This window comes from Palaemon carinicauda, chromosome 19 (assembly GCF_036898095.1).
Source record: "Palaemon carinicauda isolate YSFRI2023 chromosome 19, ASM3689809v2, whole genome shotgun sequence".
Taxonomy (NCBI): domain Eukaryota; kingdom Metazoa; phylum Arthropoda; class Malacostraca; order Decapoda; family Palaemonidae; genus Palaemon; species Palaemon carinicauda.
Window position 1 is genome coordinate 44,099,644 of NC_090743.1, and position 25,000 is coordinate 44,124,643.

The window sequence follows — 25,000 nt, forward strand, 5'->3', positions numbered from 1 at the left end:
GAGTAGGCTAGAAAAGTAGTTGCATGACAGATTAGATTAGACAAGGACTCATAGGACAGATTGTGTTAGACAAGTAGTTGCATGCCAGATTAGGTTAGACTAGGACTCAGAGGACAGATTAGGTTAGACAAGTAGTTGCATGACAGATTAGGTTAGATAAGAACTCATAGCCAGATTAAGTTAGACAAGTAGTTGCTTGACAGATAAGGTTACACAAGTAATTGGTTGACAGATTAGGTAAGACTAGAACTCATAAGACAGATTAGGTTAAACAAGTAGTTGCATGAGAGACTAGGTTAGACAGATAGTTGCTTGACAGATTAGGTTAGACAAGTACTCATAAGACATATTAAGTTAAACAAGGACTCATAGGACAGATTAGGTTAGACAAGGACTCATAGGACAGATTAGGTTAGACAAGGACTCATAGGACAGATAAGGTTAGAAAAATTAGTTGCTTGACAGATTAGGCTAGATAAGAACTCAGAGGACAGATTAGGTTAGACAAGTAGTTGCTTAACACATTACGTTAGACAAGGACTCATAGGACAGATTAGGTTAGACAAGTAGTTACTTGACAGATTAGGTTAGAAAAGTAGTTGCTTGACAAAATAGGTTAGACAAGGACTCATAGAACAGATTAGTTAGACAAGGACTCATAGAACAGATTAGGTTAGACAGATAGTTGCTTGACAGATTATGTTAGACAAGGACTCATAGGACATATTAGGTTAGACAAGGACTCATAGGACAGATTAAGTTAGACAAGTAGTTGCTTGACAGATTAGGTTAGAAAAGTATTTCTTGACAGATTAGGTTAGACAAGGACTCATAGAACAGATTATGTTAGACAAGTAGTTGCTTGACAGATTAGGTTAGATAAGGACTCATAGGACAGATTAAGTTAGACAAGTAGTTGTTTGACAGATTATGTTAGACAAGTAGTTGTTTGACAGATTAGGTTAGACAAGGACTCATAGGACAAATTAGGTTAGACAAGTAGTTGCGTGACAGATTAGGTTAGATAAGGACTCATAGGACAGATTAAGTTAGACAAGTAGTTGCTTGACAGATTATGCTAGACAAGTAGTTGCTCGACAGATTAGGCAAAATAAGAACTCATAGGACATATTAGGTTAGACAAGTAGATGCTTGACAGATTAGGTTAGAAAAGAACTTATAGGACAGATCAGGTTAGACAAGGACTCATAGGACAGATTAGGTTAGACAAGTAGTTGCATGACAGATTAGGTTAGACAAGGACTCATAGGACAGATTAGGTTAGACAAGGACTCATAGGACAGATTACGTTAGACAAGTAGTTGCTTGACAGATTAGGTTAGACAAGTAGTTACTTGACAGATTAGGTTAAACAAGGACTCATAGGACAGATTAGGTTAGACAAGGAATCATAGAACAGATTAGGTTAGACAAGTAGTTGCATGACAGATTAGGTTAGACAAGGACTCATAGAACAGATTAGGTTAGACAAGAACTCATAGGACAAATTAGCTTAGACAAGTAGTTGCTTGACAGATTAGGTTAGATAAGAACTCATAGGACAGATCAGGATAGACAAGTAGTTTCTTTACAGATTAGGGTAGACAAGGATTCATAGGGCAGATTAGGGTAGACAAGGTCTCATAGGACAGATTAGGTTAGACAAGTAGTTGCTTGACAGATTGGGTTAGATAAGGACTCATAGGATAGATTAAGTTAGACAAGTAGTTGCTTGACAGATTATGTTAGACAAGTAGTTGCTGGACAGATTAGGTTAGACAAGGACTCATAAGACAAATTAGGTTAGACAAGTAGTTGCGTGACAGATTAGGTTAGATAAGAACTCATAGGACAGATCAGGATAGACAAGTAGTTGCTTGACAGATTAGGGTAGACAAGGACTCATAGGGCAGATTGAGTTAGACAAGGACTCATAGGACAGATTAAGTTAGACAAGTAGTTGCTTAACAGTTGAGGTTAGACAAGGACTCATAGGACAGATTAGGTTAGACAAGGACTCATAGGACAGATTAGGTTAGACGAGGACTCATAGAACAGATTAAGTTAGACAAGTAGTTGCTTGAAAGATTATGTTAGACAAGTAGTTGCTTGAAAGATTATGTTGGGCAAGGACTCATAGGACAGATTAGGTTAGACAAGGACTCATAGGACAGATTAGGTTAGACAAGGACTCATAGAACAGATTAAGTTAGACAGGTAGTTCCTTGACAGATTAGGGTAGACAAGGACTCATAGGGCAGATTAGGTTAGACAAGGACTCATAGGACAGATTAGGTTAGACACGGACTCATAGGACAGATTAGGTTAGACAAGTAGTTGCTTAACAGTTTAGGTTAGACAAGTATTTACTTAACAGATTAGGTTAGACAAGGACTCATAGGACAGATTAGGTTAGACAAGGACTCATAGGACAGATTAGGTTAGACAAGGACTCATGGGACAGATTAGGTTAGACAAGTAGTTGCTTAACAGTTTAGGTTAGACAAGTAGTTACTTGACAGATTAGGTTAGACAAGGATTCATAGGACAGATTAGGTTAGACAAGGACTCATAGAACAAATTAAGTTAGACAAGGACACATAGAACAGATTAAGTTAGACGAGTAGTTGCTTGACAAATTAGGTTAGACAAGGACTCATGGGACTGATTAGGTTAGACAAGAAGTTGCTTGACAGATTAGGATAGATAAGAACTCATAGGACAGCTCAGGATAGACAAGTAGTTGCTTGACAGATTAGGTTAGACAAGGACTCATAGGACAGATTAGGTTAGACAAGGACTCATAGGACATATCAGGATAGACAAGTAGTTGCTTGACAAATTAAGTTAGACAAGGACTCATAGGACAGATTAGGTTAGACAAGGACTCATAGGAAAGATTAGGTTACACAAGGATTCATAGGACAGATTAGGTTAGACAAGTATTTGCTTGACAGATTAGGTTAGACAAGTAGTTACTTGACATATTAGGTTAGACAAGGACTCATAGGACAGATTAAGTTAGACAAGGAGTCATAGGACAGATTAGGTTAGACAAGTAGTTGCTTGACAGATTAGGATAGACAAGGACTCATAGGGCAGTTAGGTTAGACAAGGACTCATAGGACACATTAGGTTAGACAAGTAGTTGCTTGACAGATTAGGTTAGACAAGTAGTTACTTGACAAATTAGGTTAGACAAGGACTCATAGGACAGATTAGGTTAGACAAGGACTCATAGGACAGATTAGGTTAGACAAGGACTCATAGAACAGATTGAATTAGACAAGTAATTGCTTGAAAGATTAGGTTAGACTAGGACTCAGAGGACAGATTAGGTTAGACAAGGACTCATAGGACAAATTAGGTTACACAAGTAGTTACATGACAGATTACGTTAGATAAGAACTCATAGGACAGATCTGGATAGACAAGTAGTTGCTTGACAAATTAAGTTAGACAAGGACTCATAGGACAGATTAGGTTAGACAAGGACTCATAGGACAGATTAGGTTAGACAAGTAGTTGCTTGACCGATTAGGTGAGACAAGTAGTTACTTGACAGATTAGGTTAGACAAGGACTCATAGGGCAGATTAAGTTAGACAAGGACTCATAGGACAGATTAGGTTAGACAAGTAGTTGCTTGACAGATTAGGATAGACAAGGACTCATAGGGCAGATTAGGTTAGACAAGGACTCATAGGACAAATTAGGTTAGACAAGGACTCATAGAACAGATTGAATTAGACAAGTAGTTGCTTGTTAGATTAGGTTGAATGAATACATGATTTAAATTAGGTTAGACAAGTAGTTACTTGACAGATTAGGTTAGACAAGGACTCATAAGACAGATTAGGTTAGACAAGGACTCATAGGACAGATTAGGTTAGACAAGGACTCATAGGACAGATTAAGTTAGACAAGGACTCATAGGACAGATTAAGTTAGACAAGTAGTTGCTTGATAGATTAGGTTAGAAAAGTAGTTGCTTGACAGATTATGTTAGAAAAGGACTCATAGAACAGATTAGGTTAGACAAGGACTCATAAAACAGATTAGGTTAGACAAGTAGTTTCTTGACAGATTAGGTTAGATAAGGACTCATAGGACAGATTAATTTAGACAAGTAGTTGCTTGATAGATTATGTTAGACAAGTAGTTGTTTGACAGATTAGGATAGACAAGGACTCATAGGACTAATTAGGTTAAACAAGTAGTTGCGTGACAGATTAGGTTAGATAAGGACTCATAGGACAGATTAAGTTAGACAAGTAGTTGCTTGACAGATTATGCTAGACAAGTAGTTGCTCACCAGATTAGGCAAAATAAGGACTCATAGGACAGATTAGGTTAGACAAGTAGTTGCTTGACAGATTAGGTTAGATAAGAACTCATAGGACAGATCAGGTTAGACAAGGACTCATAGGACAGATTAGGTTAGACAAGGACTCATAGGACAGATTACGTTAGACAAGTAGTTGCTTGACAGTTTAGGTTAGACAAGTAGTTACTTGACAGATTATGTTAGACAAGGACTCATAGGACATATTAGGTTAGACAAGGAATCATAGAAGAGATTAGGTTAGACAAGTAGTTGCATGACAGATTAGGTTAGACAAGGACTCATAGAACAGATTAGGTTAGACAAGGACTCATATGACAGATTACGTTAGACAAGTAGTTGCTTGACAGATTAGGTTAGACAAGTAGTTACTTGACAGATTATGTTAGACAAGGACTCATAGGACATATTAGGTTAGACAAGGAATCATAGAAGAGATTAGGTTAGACAAGTAGTTGCTTGACAGATTATGTTAGACAAGTAGTTACTTGACATATTAGGTTAGACAAGGACTCATAAGACAGATTAGGTTAGACAAGGACTCATAGGACAGATTACGTTAGACAAGTAGTTGCTTGACACATTAGGTTAGACAAGTAGTTACTTGACAGATTATGTTAGACAAGGACTCATAGGACATATTAGGTTAGACAAGGAATCATAGAAGAGATTAGTTTAGACAAGTAGTTGCATGACAGATTAGGTTAGACAAGGACTCATAGAACAGATTAGGTTAGACAAAAACTCATAGGACAAATTAGGTTAGACAAGTAGTTGCTTGACAGATTAGGTTAGATAAGAACTCAGAGGACAGATCAGGATAGACAAGTAGTTTCTTGACAGATTAGGGTAGACAAGGACTCATAGGGCAGATTAGGGTAGACAAGGTCTCATAGGACAGATTAGGTTAGACAAGTAGTTGCTTGACAGATTAGGTTAGATAAGGACTCATAGGATAGATTAAGTTAGACAAGTAGTTGCTTGAGAAATTATGTTAGAGAAGTAGTTGCTTGACAGATTAGGTTAGACAAGGACTCATAGGACAAATTAGGTTAGACAAGTAGTTGTTTGACAGAATAGGTTAGATAAGAACTCATAGGACAGATCAGGATAGACAAGTAGTTGCTTGACAGATTAGAGTAGACAAGGACTCATAGGACAGATTAAGTTAGACAAGTAGTTGCTTAACAGTTGAGGTTAGACAAGTAGTTACTTTACAGATTAGGTTAGACAAGGACTCATAGGACATATTAGGTTAGACAAGGACTCATAGGACAGATTAGGTTAGACAAGTAGTTGTTTGACAGATTATGTTAGACAAGGACTCATAGGACAGATTAGGTTAGACAAGTAGTTGCTTGACAGATTAGGGTAGACAAAGACTCATAGGGCAGATTAGGTTAGACAAGGACTCATAGGACCGGTTAGGTTAGACAAGTAGTTGCTTGACAGTTTAGGTTAGACAAGTAGTTACTTGACAGATTAGGTTAGACAAGGACTCATAGGACAGATTAGGTTAGACAAGTAAATGCTTAACAGTTTAGGTTAGACAAGAAGTTACTTGACAGATTAGGTTAGACAAGAACTCATATGACAGATTAGGTTAGACAAGGACTCATAGACCAGATCAAGTTAGAGAAGGACTCATAGAACAGACAAGTTAGACGAGTAGTTGCTTGACAGATTAGGTTAGACAAGGACTCATAGGACAGATTAGGTTAGACAAGTAGTTGCTTGACAGATTAGGTTAGATAAGAACTCATAGGACAGATCAGGATAGACAAGTAGTTGCTTGACAAATTAGGTTAGACAAGGACTCATAGGACAGATTAGGTTAGACAAGGACTCATAGGACAGATTTGGTTAGACAAGTAGTTATTTGACAGATTAGGTTAGACAAGGACTCATAGGACAGATCTGGATAGACAAGTAGTTGCTTGACAAATTAAGTTAGACAAGGACTCATAGGACAGATTAGGTTAGACAAGGACTCATAGGACAGATTAGGTTAGACAAGTAGTTGCTTGACAGATTAGGTTAGACAAGTAGTTACTTGACAGATTAGGTTAGACAAGGACTCATAGGGCAGATTAAGTTAGACAAGGACTCATAGGACAGATTAGGTTAGACAAGTAGTTGCTTGACAGATTAGGATAGACAAGGACTCATAGGGCAGATTAGGTTAGACAAGTACTCATAGGACAAATTAGGTTAGACAAGGACTCATAGAACAGATTGAATTAGACAAGTAGTTGCTTGTTAGATTAGGTTGAATGAATAAATGATTTAAATTAGGTTAGACAAGTAGTTACTTGACAGATTAGGTTAGACAAGGATTCATAAGACAGATTAGGTTAGACAAGGGCTCATAGAACAGATTGAATTAGACAAGTAGTTGCTTGACAGATTAGGTTAGACAAGGACTCGTAGGACAGATTAGGTTAGACAAGGACTCATAGGACAAATTAGGTTAGACAAGTAGTTACATGACAGATTACATTAGATAAGAACTCATAGGACAGATCAGGATAGACAAGTAGTTGCTTGACAGATTAAGTTAGACAAGGACTCATAGGACAGACCAGGTTAGACAAGTAGTTGCCTGACAGATTAGTGTAGACAAGGACTCATAGGGCAGATTAGGTTAGACAAGGACTCATAGGACAGATTAGGTTAGACAAGTAGTTGCTTGACAGATTAGGTTAGACAAGTAGTTACTTGACAGATTAGGTTAGACAAGGACTCATTAGACAGATCAGGTTAGACAAGGACTCAAAGAACAGATTAAGTTAGACAAGTAGTTGCTTGACAGATTAGGTTAGAAAAGAATTCATAGGACAGATTAGGATAGACAAGTAGTTGCTTGAAAAATTAAATTAGACAAGGACTCATAGGACAGATTAGGTTAGACAGTAGTTGCTTGACAGATTAGGTTAGATAAGAATTCATAGGACAGATCAGGATAGACAAGTAGTTGCTTGAAAAAATAAATTAGACAAGGACTCATAGGACAGATTAGGTTAGACAAGGACTCATAGAACAGATCAGGTTAGACAAGTAGTTACTTGACAGATTAGGGTAGACAAGGACTCATAGGACAGATTAGGTTAGACAAGGACTCATAGGACAGATTAGGTTAGACAAGTAGTCGCTTGACAGATTATGTTAGACAAGTAGTTACTTGACAGTTTAGGTTAGACATGGACTCATAGGACAGATTAGGTTCGACAAGGACTCATAGAACAGATTAAGTTAGACAAGTAGTTGCTTGACAGATTAGGTTAGACAAGTAGTTACTTGACAAATTAGGTTAGACAAGGAATCATATGACAGATCAGGTTAGACATGTAGTTGCTTGACAGATTAGGTTAGATAAGAATTCATAGGACAGATCAGGATAGACAAGTAGTTGCTTGACAAATTAAATTAGACAAGGACTCATAGGACAGATTAGGTTAGACAAGGACTCATAGGTCAGATCAGGTTAGACAAGTAGTTGCGTGACAGATTAGGGTAGACAAGGACTCATAGGACAGATTAGGTTAGACAAGGACTCATAGGACAGATTAGGTTAGACAAGTAGTTGCTTGACAGATTATGTTAGACAAGTAGTTACTTGACAGATTAGGTTAGACATGGACTCATAGGACAGATTAGGTTCGACAAGGACTCATAGAACAGATTAAGTTAGACAAGTAGTTGCTTGACAGATTAGGTTAGACAAGGACTCATAGGACAGATTAGGTTAGACAAGGAATCATATGACAGATCAGGTTAGACAAGTAGTTGCTTGACAGATTAGGTTAGACAAGGACTCATAGAACAGATTAGGTTAGACAAGTAGTTACATGACAGATTAGGTTAGACAAGGACTCATATGACAGATTAGGTTAAGCACAGAGTCACAGGGCAGATTAGGTTAGACACCGAGTCGTTGGGCAGATTAGGTTAGACACAGAGTCACAGGGCCGACTAGGTTAGACACAGAGTTACAGGGTAGATCAGGTTAGACACAGAGTTACAGGGCAGATTAGGTTAGACAAGGAATTGCGGAGACATTAGGTTAGACACGTAGTTGCAGATTGAATTAGGTTAGACAATGAGTTTCAGGGCATAATTAAATTATACACGGATATGCAGGACAGATTAAGTTAGACATGGAGTAGCAGGAAATAATAGGTTAAATGGTGATTTGCAGGGCAGATTAAGTTAGACACGGAGTTTCAGGAGAGATTAAGTTAGACCTGGAGTTAAAGGATAGATTAAGTTGGCCACGGAGTTGCAGGATACATTAAATTAGTCATGGAGTTGCAGGACAGAGTACGTTAGACATGGAGTTGCAGGATAGATTAGAGTAGACATGGTATATCAGGACAGATTAAGTTAGACAAGTAGTTGCAGGACAGATTGAGTTAGACCAGTAGTTGCAGGACAGATTAAGTTAGACACAGAGTTGGGGGACAGATTAAGTTAGACATGGCGTCGCAGGACAGATTAAGTTAAACACAGAGTTGGGGAACAGATTAAGTTAGACATGGTGTCGCAGGACAGATTAAGTTAAACACAGAGTTGGGGGACAAATTAAGTTAGACATGGAGTCGCAGGACAGATTAGGTTAAACACGGAATATCAGGACAGGTTAGGTTTGGCACGAAGTTGGAGGATAGATTAAGTTAGACAAGGAGTTGTAGGACAGATTAAGTTAGACACTGACTTGTACGGCAGATTAGGGTAGACACGGAATTGCAGGACAGTTTGTTAGGCACGGCCATTGAGGAGATATGAAGCTCTACAATCTCAATCAATCTAGGGTTATGGTGGCCTAAAGTGGTTACGTCCCTGACTGGTATTCGCTTGACTGGGGTTCGAGTCCCACTTAAACTCATTAGTTCCTCTGATTGCTGTGACCTCACTATGGGGGTTAGGGGGAGCATATAGGTCTCTCTGCTGAGTCATCAGCAGCCATTGCCTGACTCTCCCTGATCCTAGCTTCGGTGGAGAGGGGGCTTGGGCGCTGATCATAGGGAATTGTCCTGCTTGCTAGGGCAATGTCACTGTCCCTTACCTGCACCCTTCATGATTGGCCTTTAAACATGCTACCGATTTTAAATAGTACCTTTCATAAATAACATTTAAACTTTTCTTGTTATTAATCTTGTATATCTTTCATTACAGGTGAACGATGCACAGAGGCGAGGGAAGATGATGTTATCGTTCGCTTGGTCGATTGCAGCTGTCTGTTCCATACCTCAGGTGAGTCATATATTTCATTGCTATTTCTTTCCTGAACAGTCTGAAGTAGAATAGACATTTTCATTCTATACCTTTAGTTTGTGTTATTTTGTTCTTCATTCTAAGGTCATTGCTGATGGACAATTTTAACAAAGGTACAATTAATATCCAATAGTAAATATTAAAAACTTGCATCCACCTCTCTCTCTCTCTCTCTCTCTCTCTCTCTCTCTCTCTCTCTGTTTCAGATATTGACAGTTAGTTTGTTCAAATTCATGTCCTACCTAAATCCTTGCAACCCTCCTCTCTCTCTCTCTCTCTCTCTCTCTCTCTCTCTCTCTCTCTCTCTCTCTCTCTCTCATTGAAAACTGGCAATCAGTAATTCAAATTCTTTTCATACCTAAATCCTCCAAACACCTCTCTCTCTCTCTCTCTCTCTCTCTCTCTCTCTCTCTCTCTCTCTCTCTCTCTCTCTCTCTCTCTTAAAACTGACAATCAATGAATTAAAATTCATGTTATGCTTAAATTCTCCAAATCTCTCTCTCTCTCTCTCTCTCTCTCTCTCATTGAAAACTGATAAGCAGTAATTCAAATTCATGTCATACCTACTATCGTTTCCAGAGGTCGTGTAGTAGTGTTTTTCCCAAATATCTAACAAACCGGCTTATGAATTTCCATGAAACTATAGCAATGAATGTTTCAAACATTGGCCTAATTTTTGGTGGTACAATGAATTGACAGATGTGCTTAATTAACCCGTTTACTCTTAGAAAAAAGAGGAACTTCTTCCCTTCTTTCAGAGCGTTTCGAAGAAGTGTTACTTGATCACGTTACTGTGACGCAGAGGTTCCCCCAAACCCTCCTTCGGTGTTTACACGTATGGCTATCCTTGTACCCCCCCCCCCTTCCTTCTTGCCTACTTTCCTTCACTCCCATAGTTATTAGGCTACCGAGTAAATCCCTGTTAGGAAAGACTGTGTACTGCACATATAAAATAAGCCGGAAGAGCAATAAAATGTTTTATGGTGGTAGATAATGATTAGATGGTTAACACAAATTATCAAACATAATAGAAGAGGTTTAAAACAGGGGTGTGGAATCGCACCGAGAGATATTCTACTCGGGCTCCTACAAATTTTAGATTTGCGACTAAAAAATAAAATAAAATAAAAAAATAAAATGAAAACTTTAGTAGAAAAAGAAAACATTTTTTTTCCTTGAGAGTGATGATGAGTAAAATGTAAGTAAGTGTCCATTTCTTGTTTTTTTTTTTTTCATCCCTCATAAATCTATGGTTTCCAGCAATTGGTGATAACATTATTTTGGAAAAGCAAAGCTAATGAATACTTTGATAAGAGTATATCAGCTTGGCATGTAGACAATGTCAATGGATTTCTCAAAGTAAGGTGATTGGTTCATTAATTGAAGTCTGGTATAATTCCAGTGACAAAGTCGCAATGATATTTGTCAAATACCTTTTAAATAACAAAAATAGGTACTGGTACTTATAACGTAAATAAATATATAAAACTATAGGTTGAAATATAATAAATCTTATGTATGTATGAACACACACACATACGTATATATATATATATATATATATATATATATATATATATATATATATATATATATATATATATATATATATATATATATATAATATAATTTCAAAATTTATCAAATGGCCGATGTCAATGCCCTTATATGAAACATCTTTTAGAAGTCTACCTTCTAAGGAATTCAAGCTACTCTCTGGTGAAATTGATATGATAAATTATATCAAACAATGCTCTGTCATTTTCTTCCTGGCAATTGATGTATCGAGTAACCTGTGTTGTATGGATGAATGAGTCCTACGGCTTAACCTGAAGAAAACTATATTTCTATTGTTTTACCAACGCTCGCTTGAAGTGAGAAGTGTAGGGTTAGCATGGCTTCTTTCGTCTCCTGGCATAGGTCTCATTCTTGATCTTCAATGTAAGTGAGTGGGTAAGATATAAAACGTTGGTCTTGTGTTTAGGTAAAGTCTAAAGTCACGAATCACATTACCAGGTATGCTGAACTTTTACTGACAAAGAATTTCGTATTGCTTGGGGTAGGTCATATGACAATTATCTATGGAGTTAAACAGGCGTTTAACAATTCGGGGCATGGGAGGTACAGGGGAAGAAACGTTATAACAACGTCACTGAGGGACGTCATCACTTTTGCGAATGTGTGGGTGGCTAAGACTGGCTTTAGCCTCATTTTCTTAAGTAAAAAAGTTAATGAAAACGTATTTGGAAATGCACAGTATTTCCCAAAATTAGGCCATTGTATGAAGCGCTCCCTGCTTTGATATCATGGAAAACCATCAGTTATTTTAAGAGTTATCTAAAAAAAAACACTATTACACGGCCCCTGGAAACGATAATAAATCCTCCACCCCCACCCCCTCTCTCTCTCTCTCTCTCTCTCTCTCTCTCTCTCTCTCTCTCTCTCTCTCTCTCTGTCAACTTCACCATTAGGCAATTGCAAAATCGTTTTTATTTTCCCAAAGGCACAGCACCCCCACCCTCCTTGTGTAACCGGAACAACCAAGCTGGTATACTCAAGTAGTTAGGCAAAATGGATGTGTTTTAGCTCAAACAAAAATCATTACGCGCTCTCCCCTTAATTTGCTTTTGGCCCATTAGGAGGGTATTAAGAATTTTACCTCAAGGATGCTTCAATGTTTGCTTTAATATAAAGTTTTTCTTTTTATATATACATTGCAGGATATGAGTGGGTGTAGGCAGGGAGTTTATTACATATAATTTTGAAGAAGGCTAATTCATTTTTTGAAACGTATTTTGCTATGAAAAGTATTGATTTAAAAGCTCAGGGTAGAGACGACTGGCGAAATCTAAGTGAGGTCCTTTGTGTCAATAGGTGTAGGAGGAGATGATGATGATGATGATTTTGCTAAGAGATTGTAGCTCTGATAAATTGATAGATATTTATCTAAAAAAAGTAAATGCTTAGCCTTAAATGTGAGTTTATACAGATGCTTTTTATTCATCTATTTATCTGTTTATCAAAGAATAAAGGAAGGCACTTACTATTATCTATCCCTTATATAATCATATAAAATTATTTTGTTTCGCATAATCATATGTGATGTTATAATACACATCGAAAAATCTCCATATGTTTTTTAAATAAGGCCGACTTCCAAAATCGAATTTCCATCTCATTGCGAAGTGGAGAGATGAGGATTCATAAAAACACTCTGTGAGAACGGTTGGCATTGATTACAGAATAGATTGAAGTTTTCTAAGATGGTTTGGTCATGAAGAGAGAATGGAAGATTATAAAGACTTTTTCCATAATAGAATTACCATCTCATAGAGAAGTGGAGAGATTTGGAACTATGGAAAGAGTTAGCATAAACGACAGGATAGATTGAAATTTTTGAAGATGGTTTGATCCCGAAAGAAGAATGGGAGATTATAAACAGGTGGGACTTGGAAAGTTCAAATGGTATGAAAGACTTAAATAATCCAAACTAGAAGAGAAAAGGTGAGTTTATTACAGAGTCGAATAGTGCATTGTACATCTTGGGGATTAACGGGAAAATGATGAAATTGTATAGGATTTCCTAAATGAATTTCATAAGAATTTCAATATAATTTTCATATGTAAGTCTTAATGTTAATGATTCAATTAAAAATATCGACCTATTATAGAATACAAACTTATATCTTTAGATGAAACCTATACATACCTTAATACTTCAAAATCAAATTAAATTCAAATAATTCATGAACTATCTAATTCTGAAGTAAGCCAACTCACTATTCGTATATGATAAAAGACAATACCATCTCTCAAAAGTAAATTGATAACTTCTGTAACCTATTTCAGGAAGATAATTTTACCCAACCGAGATTAAAAATTGAAAATATTCCCAACCTGTCCTGGTTAATAAAATGGAAATGCCAGCCTTAAGTTACGTTTATTAAATGCTACAATTTTCTTCATAAGACTCGAGTGACTAAGATGTTTACATATAATAGACTTTTAAATGGGTAGTTTTTCTTCCTAGGCTATCGGATGATATTTATAACTATCGTTCCAGGAACTTAATTTTCTCGACAAACAAAATCTACATTCTAGCTTGCTTTAAATTAACGTGGTTGTTTGTGGTTATAACTCTTTTCGAATTATTTGTTTGATAATTATAGTAACTTGGACATTATTATTTTCATGTTCTATATTTTACATCGTAAAGCAATCACATTCGGTGTGAATGTTGATTCATTTTCACGTAATTTCTAAAATTTATTTATTTTGATCTCGATTAAATAACGTTTGTATTAGGTTGATTATTATTTGTAATAAACGTACACATATACTGCATATATATATATATATATATATATATATATATATATATATATATATATATATATATATATATATATATATATATATATATATATATATATATAATTTGGACAACGATGAGATTCCACAAGTCAAGGAAAACCCCTTCTACCACTTCTCTTTATTCAGTGAAGTTTACAAAGAAGAGAGAACACAAAATAAATGACAAATAAAACTGCACAAAGTAATGACAAAATACGAACTGCATAAAGGTATAACGAAAATAAAGACAAAACATTTAAACGCAAAGAATAAAATAGATTCGACAAAATACAACTTAATAGTGACTAATACAGTAAATATTAATATTATTCACAAAGTCCACCCGACTATACGTAAACAGTTATCCAAATTTAAAACAAGAGTGTATTCACTTATGGTCTGTCAGTTAGACCTTGCTACTAAAAACTAAACGTTAAAATATAAACAGCCTGAAAGCAACCACCAGCAAATATACAGTAACCATATTAATGCTCGTTTAAGGGTAAACAGCATTTACAGACACCCAAATCTTTAGAGTAATAAATACTTAAACAGCACAAACAACCGTTTGAAAGTCCACTACACTCCCGCCTAGTGGAGAATGCAATGAACCACAATAATTTAAAGGGCTTTCGAAACATATACATATAGAGAGAGACCAAATCAGTTTGGTAAATGAAATTCTGCCAATTTAATTTTGAGTATCTTTATCTGCCTTAGCTTGGAATCCATGTTGAAGCTCTTGTACCGTAGCAATTAAGCAGGGTTTATGAATGGGTCTCTCCCAGTGAACCACCTTTCCATTCTCCATCCTCCACTCTTCGAACAAGCCCATCTTTTCCGGGAAGAAGCCTCTCACCAAGACCGCGCCTCCACAGTCCCCTAGGAGTGACACCTCCCTTTAGGCCTGGTTCAGAAGAAGAACTAAATTACCAAATTGAAGATTCTGTTTGGGATTAAATCATTTCGATCTTTCTACAGGCTGAGGAGGCATTTAACGAATCTAAGTCTCCCAAAATATCTGAATTCTCTTTTGAGCTACCACTACCATGCATCTCAAGTTCACTTTGTTACCGGTATATGGTTGTAGAACTGAAGGTTGCCCGTGAGGGAACAGTTAGTCATTGCCGGTTATAGTTGGGGACTCAAGATGATCTGGTCCGTTTGGGAAAATTGGTTGTGAATAACAAGGTACGTCACCTCTGACAGTATTGCTGGCCATTCCAAAGCACTGAATTTTTTATGTGGATAATCTGTTACTGCATCTAAACCTCTTCTACAGCTTCTGATCAATGATTCAACAACACCATTCATATGAGAAGCGTGGGGTATGTTGAATTTCCACTAAAATTTTGTCCCAGCAATTGCAAACTTGTCCTTTATTAGGCTTTCGTTCCAAGAATTTATCCACTTTTGCAATTTCTCTTGAGCACCTATGAAATTGCGGCCTCTGTCACTTACTGCCAAAACTGGATGGATTCCATGATTACAAGTAAATCTTCTCCAAGCACAGAGAAAAGCATCTGAAGACATTGAGTCGATCAGTTCAAGAGATATGAGATATGACACGAGTGACGGTGCAAGTTATGATCATTATACTTCCTTCAGTGCTTGCATTACGAGTTAACTTTATTTTGATAGGGCCAAAGAAATCTAACGCAACTCTGCTAAAGGAGTGGGGTGGGTATTGGGCTCACCTCTGAAACTTGGCAGTTCCCCCATCTGTTGCCCCAAGAATAGGCGACGTCTGGTTCTGCAGGAACAACACATGAAAGCAATGTCCTTAAATAATCTTGCTCCTTCAATAATGTAAACACCACGCTTAAAAGCTAAAGCAATTGCGACTCTATATCCTTGATGACCTGTACATCGATGAATCATCTGAGCGAATGCTTCAGCCAGGGAAGAATTCCTCACCAATAAAACTGGATGTCTCTGCTCGTAGGGTAAATGGAGCTTATGTAGTCTTCCTCCAATTCTTAAAATTCCTTTTTCATCCAACTTTGGGTCAAGCTTTTTAATCTGTTTATGATTAACTTTATCTTGATTATTTGAAGACTTCTGGCTTGCATAAAATAAAGCCAGTTCTGCTTCTTGTATTTCTTTAGGTTCTAGATGACTTTGCTAGTTTTCTGGGTTTTGATGTAATAGCAAACGGCGGCAGTAAGCAGTTATTTGTACAAGTGTATTCCAGTCTGAAGTGAGTTCAGTAAATCTTTCATCAAAACTCTCATCAGCCAAAATTCCAGCAAATTGGATTCTTTTAAGAGATTTTGGTGTAAACTCTTTGACAATACAACGCTTCTTTTCAAAATCATATGTCGGTTCCCCAAAATCACAATCTTGAGAACTGTTCAGAAGAAAATCAGGATCATTGATCCATCGTTGTAGTTAACTTGGCTTTATTGGCTTGTTTAATGCATCGGCAGGATTCGATAGTGAAGGAACATATCAAAATTCTTTTGAAAATCCTGGCAAAGCACCCTGAATCTCCTGAACTCTAGCTGACACAAATGGTTAAAAGGTCCTAGCGGGAAAGCGAACCCAGGCCAACACTAGTTCCGAATCGGTCCAAAATTTCATGGTACTAACCCTGCCAACCACTTGCAAAACAAGCAAGGCAAGTCTAGCCATAACCACAGCAGCAGTAAGCTCAAGACGTGGAATAGAACACTGTTTCAACGTAACCACTAAAGACTTTGTGATGACGAATTTCAGTTCTACTCCATGAGAAGTATTCCATTTCAGCCAGATCACAGAACCTAGGGCAGATTCACTGGCATCACTAAATCCATGAAGTTGAGGGTCTCCTAAAGAATTTTCTGGCTTTATCATCCGATCTAGTCTAAATCTAATTAGTTGATTCATTTCATGAACATATCCCTTCCACATCTTGATTTGTTCTTTAATCAATTCATCATCCCAACCAACTCCACTAGCCCATAAATCCTGAAGACAAATCTTGTATCTAATTGTTACAGGAGATAACATAGTTTTTGGATCCCACAACTTTGATACCAAACTAGCAACCTTCCGGTTTGTTAGTTTTGAAAACTTCTCACTGAATTTGTTTAGCTGAATAGCCACACTATCCATAGCCTTATCCCATATATGACCCAAAACTCGTGTTTGCTTGTCTTTTGGGCATCGGTCAACAGAGGGGTCATTAGAATGCCATTCTTTTATTCTGAAGGAGCCCTTTCCTAATATCCGATTCACCTGATCCATGGTTGCAATAGCTAATTCATTCTTATCAAATGCTTCACTCACATCATCCATGTACATGCGACAGTTAATTAACTGTGCTCCAATAGGTTCCTCCTCCTTGAATGTATCTGCCAAAGTGCATACTGCAGTTATAGCTATGTCTGGTGGTGGTTTATCCCCAAAAGGAAGGCGAAGCCACTGCCAGTGATGAATTGGAGAAGATAGATCAAAATGTCATACAAACCTGTGATATCTCTGATCCTTTTCAGCCATAAGTATTTGATTAAATATTTTTTAAACATCGCCTGCAATACCTATGCTTTTCATTCGCCAGTGAAGAAGGCAATACAGAAGAGAGTTCAAGAAATATGACACTTTGTTAAATCCATCATTCAAACACAAGCCATTGAACTTGGCAGCAGAATTCCATACGATGCGAACCTTTGTTGATTTGTGTAGTTGATATACAGCACGATGTTGTAAGTACCATCCCTCATCTCTGGACTCCTCTGGATATCATTCTCTGACAAAGCAACTGTCTATTAATTTCTGGATTTCTTCGCTATAATCATCAAAGGTTCCATTCCTAATTAATCTTTTTTCTTGGTTCATAAGTCTTATTTCTGCTTGAGGTTTGTTACACTCAAATGCTTCAGGGAAACCGGGCTTCCAAGGCATTTCCACAGTCATGCGACCATCCGCATTTATGCAAAGCTTATTTCAACAATGTTTTATGAACTGAGACTCTGCTATTTCCCTATCTGAGCAAACACACAATGTTGTTGGTTTGACACCAACAACATCAGATGTATATAATTTCTGCAAATCCTCCAAATGACTCAAAAACTGGACCCTGTATGCAGCATGTGGTTTGGGTTTTGGAATGTTCCCTCCAAAAATGGTCCACCCCAAGATACTTAGAGTCTTTTACGCTCTCAACTGGCTTTGTAAGGAAATAATAGTCATAACCAATGATGATATCAATTTATGCTTCATCTGTGGGTAACATTCCCCTGGCAGCATTCAGATAAGGATACTCATAAAAAATATCTCCTCCAACTGCAGGACTGTTATGGGCCGGTTTCTCAATTCCAATTGCAATTACATTGTATGACTTAATTTCATTTACTAGTCTAATTTGGATAGAAAACTTGGCACTGCTTTCCTCAGCAATACCTCCTCCAGCTACTCCATATCGAAACTTGAATGGTTCACCTTGCAAGCCAAAATGTTTGGCTGTGGATAACTTAAGCAATGTTGTATCAGCACATGTATCGATAAATGCAACCACGCGATGCTATTTTTCCTCAACATCTTGCAGTTCTACATACGTTGTAGGGGAGTAGTGTCGATGAATTTTTCCTTCCTGGCTTAAGTTTAGGGTCCCTACTGTGTTGAATGTTGCATGTGCATCTGAAGCAACCTCCTGTGCATGACCAATGTTGCACTCAGAAGCACTTCCCGACAGAGTTAGATTCGCATTCAAAGCAGAAGTACCTCCCGCCCGTGAACTTTCCAACCCAGAGAAAGTCCTTGGCTGTACTTTTCTTCCGTATGGTGGGCAGGCTACAAATCGATAATGATGAAGTTGGCATTCTACACAACATTTCTTATCCGGGTGTGTACAATTGATTGCGTTGTGGTTGGCTCTAAGACAAAAGAAACATCTCTTACTACTCACAATCATCCCTCGTCTTTCTTCCTTGGTTTTTTTATATAAAGATAGGACATTTAATGATCAAATGAGTTTTATCTATGCAAAATGGGCAAGCCCTCCCATCATCAACCAATGTAGCCAAGGAATCATCACATTTTGAGCTTTTGTCTCTAAAGTAGTTTACAGGTGACTTGTTAGTATTATCGCTCAGGGAATGAGGATGGTCTCGATGTTCTCTAGCTTCTGTTTTTCTTTGAAGATATGTAATCAACTATGCTAATGTCTGATTATGACATTTTGATTGCCGCATATATTCGTAATAAATTCTAGAATCGATCTGTTTGCTGGCAATTTCAATTGTCATGAATGAATCCAATTCCCTTTCTTGATCAAGTTCTCTCATTCACCGAGCAGAATCAGTCAGTCCATCCAAAACCTGTCTCATCTCCCTTGCTACTGTAGACTTCATTGGCTTCAAGGCTTCTAAACCAAGTAGTACATCTTATATGATGGCAGATGTTGGTACCTTCTCTTCAAGGCACCTCCAAGCTCCATTTCACTATCAACAGAACTGCAATCCAAAATAGTATCATGAACTACTTTTGGTAATGCGTTGCCATTTAACAAGATCATGAGCTTTTCTTTACCATCAGTCATACCAGCTGACTCAAAGTATTGGTCCATTCGAACCCTCCACGACTGAAAGTTTCGGGGTGCTCCATCCCAGCACGGTGCATGAAAACCTGGAATTCGGATAGAAGGTCGCGATTTCTCTGCTATTTGAATATCATCCAACTTAGTCGAAAGCTTCTCTATAAGCTTCAATATTTCTTCGTCCTTTTTAGAGTCAGTTGGCGTGTGTTTGCCTAAAAACTCCGAGCGTAGAGAAGACAATATGACAGCTCTTGAGTCCAGCTCCTCTGACTGGGTCTCCAGATCACGAGCTCACTCGATCACATTACCTTCTTTGTTATATATTAAATCATTGCATGATAGAATTTTTTTCCATCTGATTCAAAATTTCCTGAAAATTATTTATTCGTCCTTCCATCATGGATATTCTGCGACTTATTTCAACATTGTCGGTATAGCCCTTTTCAAGGAGTTCCTTTAGCCCATTTATCCCTCGGGTAATTTGAGACTTCAAGTATATCCGAGTTTTTTTAATTTTTCGTAGTCCGCTGCTGCAAAGTCCTTCATGGCAGAAGTCGATTTGGGTTTACTTCACTAAGTCCACCCGACTATATGTGAACAGTTATCCAAATTTAAAACAAGAGCGTACTCACTTATGGTCTGTCAGTCAGACCTTGTTACTAAAGACTAAACGTTAAAATATAAACAGCTTGGATGCAACCACTAGCAAATAGACAGTAACCATATTAATGCTCGTTTAAGGGTAAACAGCATTTACAGACACCCAAATCTTTAGAGTAATAAATACTTAAACAGCACAAACAACCATTTGAAAGTCAGCTTCAATATATATATATATATATATATATATATATATATATATATATATATATATATATATATATATATATATATATATATATATATATATATATATATATATATATATACTATATCATCATATCCTCCTACACGTATTGAAGCAAAGGGTCTCGGTTAGATTTCGCCAGTCCTCTTTATCTTGAGCTTTTAATTCAATACTTCTCCATTCATCATCTCCTACTTCGCACTTCATAGTCCTCACATATGTAGGTCTGGGTCTTCCAACTCTTCTAGTGGATTGCGGAGCCCAACTGACTGTCAAATGAACTAATCTCTCTTGGGGTGTACGAAAAGCTTGCCCAAACCATGTCATTTATCCCTCATCATAGTCTCATCCACATATGGCACTCGAGTAATCTCTCTTATATGTTCATTTCTAATCCTGTCCTGTCATTTAACGCCCAATATCCTTCTGAGGGCTTTGTTCTCAAATTTACCAAATCTGTTGGAGATTGTTTCATTGTCATACCATGACTCATGTCCATAGAGTAACACCGATCCCACTAAACTGATATATAGTCTGACTTTTATATGTAATTTCAGGCGATATACTATATATATATATATATATATATATATATATATATATATATATATATATATATATATATACATATATATATATTAACATATATATATATATATATATATATATATATATATATATATAAAACAGTATATATATATGTATATATATATATATATATATATATATATATATATATATATATATATATATATATATATATATATATATATATATACTAACTACAGACAATCTTTATAACTGCATGCACGCTCGCTCTCTGACATTTAATTATAATGAACGCTCACACCAAGATCTCCCTGTCTTCGCTCGCTAAGAGCTCCCGTGTGGCATATTATAATAAGGTTGGAGAGTTTAATGGCACCGGTATTGGGACCCATAAAAGTTTCGCTTTTATAATGTTTCTTTTATCTTGTGCAAAAGATGACTTGCTAATAATGGCCGCTACTTGCTTCTAGTTCATTCTTGTTGCGGTTTTAAAGTTTTACCCTATTTTTTAATTACCTCCGTCAACGAAGTTGGGAGGAGGATATATTTTCTTCATTGTTTGCTCGTTTGTCTGTTTGTATGTTTGTTGGTTTGTTTGTGAACATCTTCCTATCCACAATGTTACTCAGAGTAGTGAAACTGTCAGAGATCATTTATTATGTTGAGACGTGGAAATAATTCCTTTTTGTAAATCCTAGGTCAAAGGTCAAGCTTAAGGTCAAGCAAAAGGTCGACCGAATTAACACTAACCTTAACCTCCAAGTTCGCACATGGTTGTCACAGACTTCAAATACGCCAACGGTCTAAATTGATTCTGGGAAAGGCAAGTTGTTTACAAGAAATAATCTGCCCTGGGGGAGGTCTGCACTCTCAGAATGCTTTTCTACTTGCTATTTTTATTATTCTTAATTCCTCTGGTTATTCTATTATATGCTTTAAATGACTTTATTGTTCTGACTCCGGTCATTTCTAATAGATATAATGTTATCCTAATTAATATGATTTCGTTTTATGTAATGATTTCAAGATTTACCACCAGATTTTAAAACTTTCCATTTTATATATTTTCTTTGATTATATACTAAAATATTTCCCTGTAATTTTTTTTTTCATAGCAGATCTACTGAAATTCAGCTCATTCAGTTTTTTTTTTTTTTATCCTTTTTTTTATTATTTTTACTTCATTTCTAGAATTTTTGATTCTCCAATCTTCTATTCCCAATTTTCATTTCCCTAATTTTCGGAACCCAAGTTTTTGGTTCCCGAAAATTTGATTACCAAGTGTATAGTTCTTCAATTTTCGGTTAACCATCTTTTAGTTCCCCATTTTTCGATTAGTATTTTTAATTCCCCAATTTTTAGTTTCATAATTTTTTATTCCTGCTTTCATTTCCCCAATTTTTGGTTCCACAATTTTCTATTCCTGTTTTCAATTCCCCAATTTTTTATTCCAAAGTTTTCGATTCCTGTTTTCAATTCCCCAATTTTGGGTTCAGCAATTTTCGATTCCTGTTTTCAGTTCTCCAATATATGGTTCCACAATTTTCGATTCCTTTTTTCTAATCCCCAAATTTTGGTTTCACAATTTTCGATTTCTGTTTCCAGTTCCTCAATTCTCAGCTCTCAATTCTTTATTCAAATTTTCCGTTTACCAAATTTCAACACTAAATTTTCTATTCCCAGTAATCAATTCCCCAATTTTCAATTCCCCAGTTCTGGGTTGCTTAATTTTCAGTTCTTGATTTTTGATTCCGGTTTTTAATCCCCCAAATTTTTGATACCCCAGTTTTGGGTGTCTAAATTTTCTGTTCTTAATTTTAGATTCCCCAGTTTTCAGTCCCCAAAATATTGATTTGATTCTTCAATTTTCGATTGTTCAGTTTTCAACTCTCCAATTTTTGAATCTTGAAATAATTTTTTTTTTTTATTATTATTATTTTCTCCCTCTCATGCCATTTATTCATAATTCCTTCATTGTCACTTATTTTATCTCTCCCCTTTTCCGTTTCTTTAATTTTCTCATATCTCATGACATTCCCTGTCTTTTTTTGTCTCTTGTTCTTTATTATATTCATCATATTTTCCTTCTTTTTCTTATTTTCATTTATATTTTTTTTATATTTGCTACCTTCTTTTTCTCTCTGTTTCCTCCTTTTTCTCCCTTTCTTAACTTCTTTCTCTTCCCCGTTTTCTTCCCAATTTATATTATCTCTTCATATTTTGCTTCTTATTCTCTCCCTTTCTCTCTCTCGTCTCATTCCGCTTCCCTCCCTTTCTCCCTCTTCCCTCCCTTTCCTCCCTCTTCTTAATCCACTTCCCTCCGTTTCTCCCTCTTCTTAATCACCTTCCCTCCCTTTCTCCTTCTCAGTCGACTTCTCCGTTTCTCTCTTTTCAATCATTTTCCTCTTGTCTCCCTCTCCTCAATTACTTCCTTCCGTCTCTCCCTCCTCTCAATCACCTTCCCTCCCTTTTTCCTTCCTCTCAATCACTTCCCTCCCATTCTCCCTCCTCTCAATCACCTTCCCTCCCTTTCTCCCTCCTCTCAATTACCTTCCTTCCCTTTTTCCTTCCTCTCAATCACTTCCCTCCCATTCTCCCTCCTCTCAATCACCTTCCCTCCCATTCTCCATCCTCTCAATCACCTTCCCTCCCTTTCTCCCTCCTCTCAATCACTTCCCTCCCTTTCTCCCTCCTCTCAATCACCTTCCCTCCCTTTCTCCCTCCTCTCAATCACTTCCCTCCCTTTCTCCCTCCTCTCCATCATCTTCTCTCCCTTTCTCTCTCCTCTCCATCCTATGCATCATTCCTCTGCCTTCTTTATTCATCATGCTTCTTTGAGGTCGAACCCCACAATCAATAACCTCGTCTTCCTCCGCTTTCTCTCTCTCTCCTTCGTCATCAGTTTCCTTATAAACAACAACATTAATCACGTGACTCTTCAACCGCAAATCTCACTTTTTTTTCTTAATGGCAAAGGTCAGTGAAGCATCGACGACCAATTAAATGTTGTTCATGAAGAATAATGATTGGAAATTTTATGTTGGATTTCAGAGAATATTTCTTTTATGATTTATTGGCTGTAGGCAAGGAATTTTGGGGGAGGGGTGTTTACTTGCGGTTGTTGTTGTTGTTGTTATTGTTGTTGTTATTGTTATTATTATTATCACTAGTTAAGCTACAACCCTAGTTGGAAAAGCAGGATGCTATAAGCCCAAGGGCTCCAACAAAGAAAAATAGCCCACTGAGGAAAGGAAATAAGGAAATAGATAAACGATATAAAAATTAATGAAAAAATTTAATAAAATATTACAAAAACATTAAAAACATTAAAATAAATATTTCTTTTATAAAATATAAAAAAGACTTGTGTCAGCCTGTTCAAAATAAAAGCATTTGCTGCAACTATGAACTTTTGAGCTTTTACCGATTGAACTACCTGATTACGAAGATCATTCCACGAGGGGTGAGGGGTGTTTATAAGGAGTTGTTCAATATGATATTAAAAAGAAATGATAAATGATGTATGAGGTGCTCCTGAATTTTTTTTTTTTTTTTTTTATTTTTTTTTTTTTAATAAAAGCCAATATTAAGGATCAGCTTCATCTTAGAAAATCCTGTGGATCAGATTATAATGGGGGAGGTTAGCTTGATTGATTGAAGGATTGATGAGATTATATTCACCAATAAAGGGAATAAATAGTTGGGGTTAGAAGCATCTTATAAAAAATTACACTTAATATCCGTAAGCTAATAGATACATATCAGTAAATATATAAGAAATTACTAGTATTTATATATAAGTTTAGTAAAATTTGGCTTCCCATAGATAGTTTCTTCGAAGTGAAATATGGAAAAGTTGTAATTACACTCCTCATTTTGGTACTTTTTTGACTGACAAAAAAATAAAAAACAAAAAAAAATGGTGCTTGTGAATGTATGAGGTAAAACAAAAGCATAAGGAAATTTCCAAAGCCTGTAAATGTAGATTAGTAGTATTTGTTGTAATTTATTCGTATATGGCTTATAAACCAGAGCTCATTGATAAACTGCATCCTAAACAATCAACATTAAGATCATCTCCTCCTCTTACGCCTATAAACGCAAAATGCCTCGGT

At 36.6% G+C, this 25,000-nt stretch overlaps 1 protein-coding gene across 2 annotated transcripts in view; it reads left to right on the forward strand.

The window, feature by feature from the left end:
* The window catches only part of LOC137658230 (adipokinetic hormone/corazonin-related peptide receptor variant I-like), a 139,006-nt gene that overhangs the window by 13,184 nt on the left and 100,822 nt on the right, over positions 1-25,000 (forward strand). For both annotated transcript variants that reach the window (XM_068392913.1, XM_068392914.1), the window contains exon 2: positions 9,520-9,597. In XM_068392913.1, the coding sequence (XP_068249014.1) occupies positions 9,520-9,597 (78 nt within the window). The remainder of the gene's footprint in view (positions 1-9,519; positions 9,598-25,000) is intronic.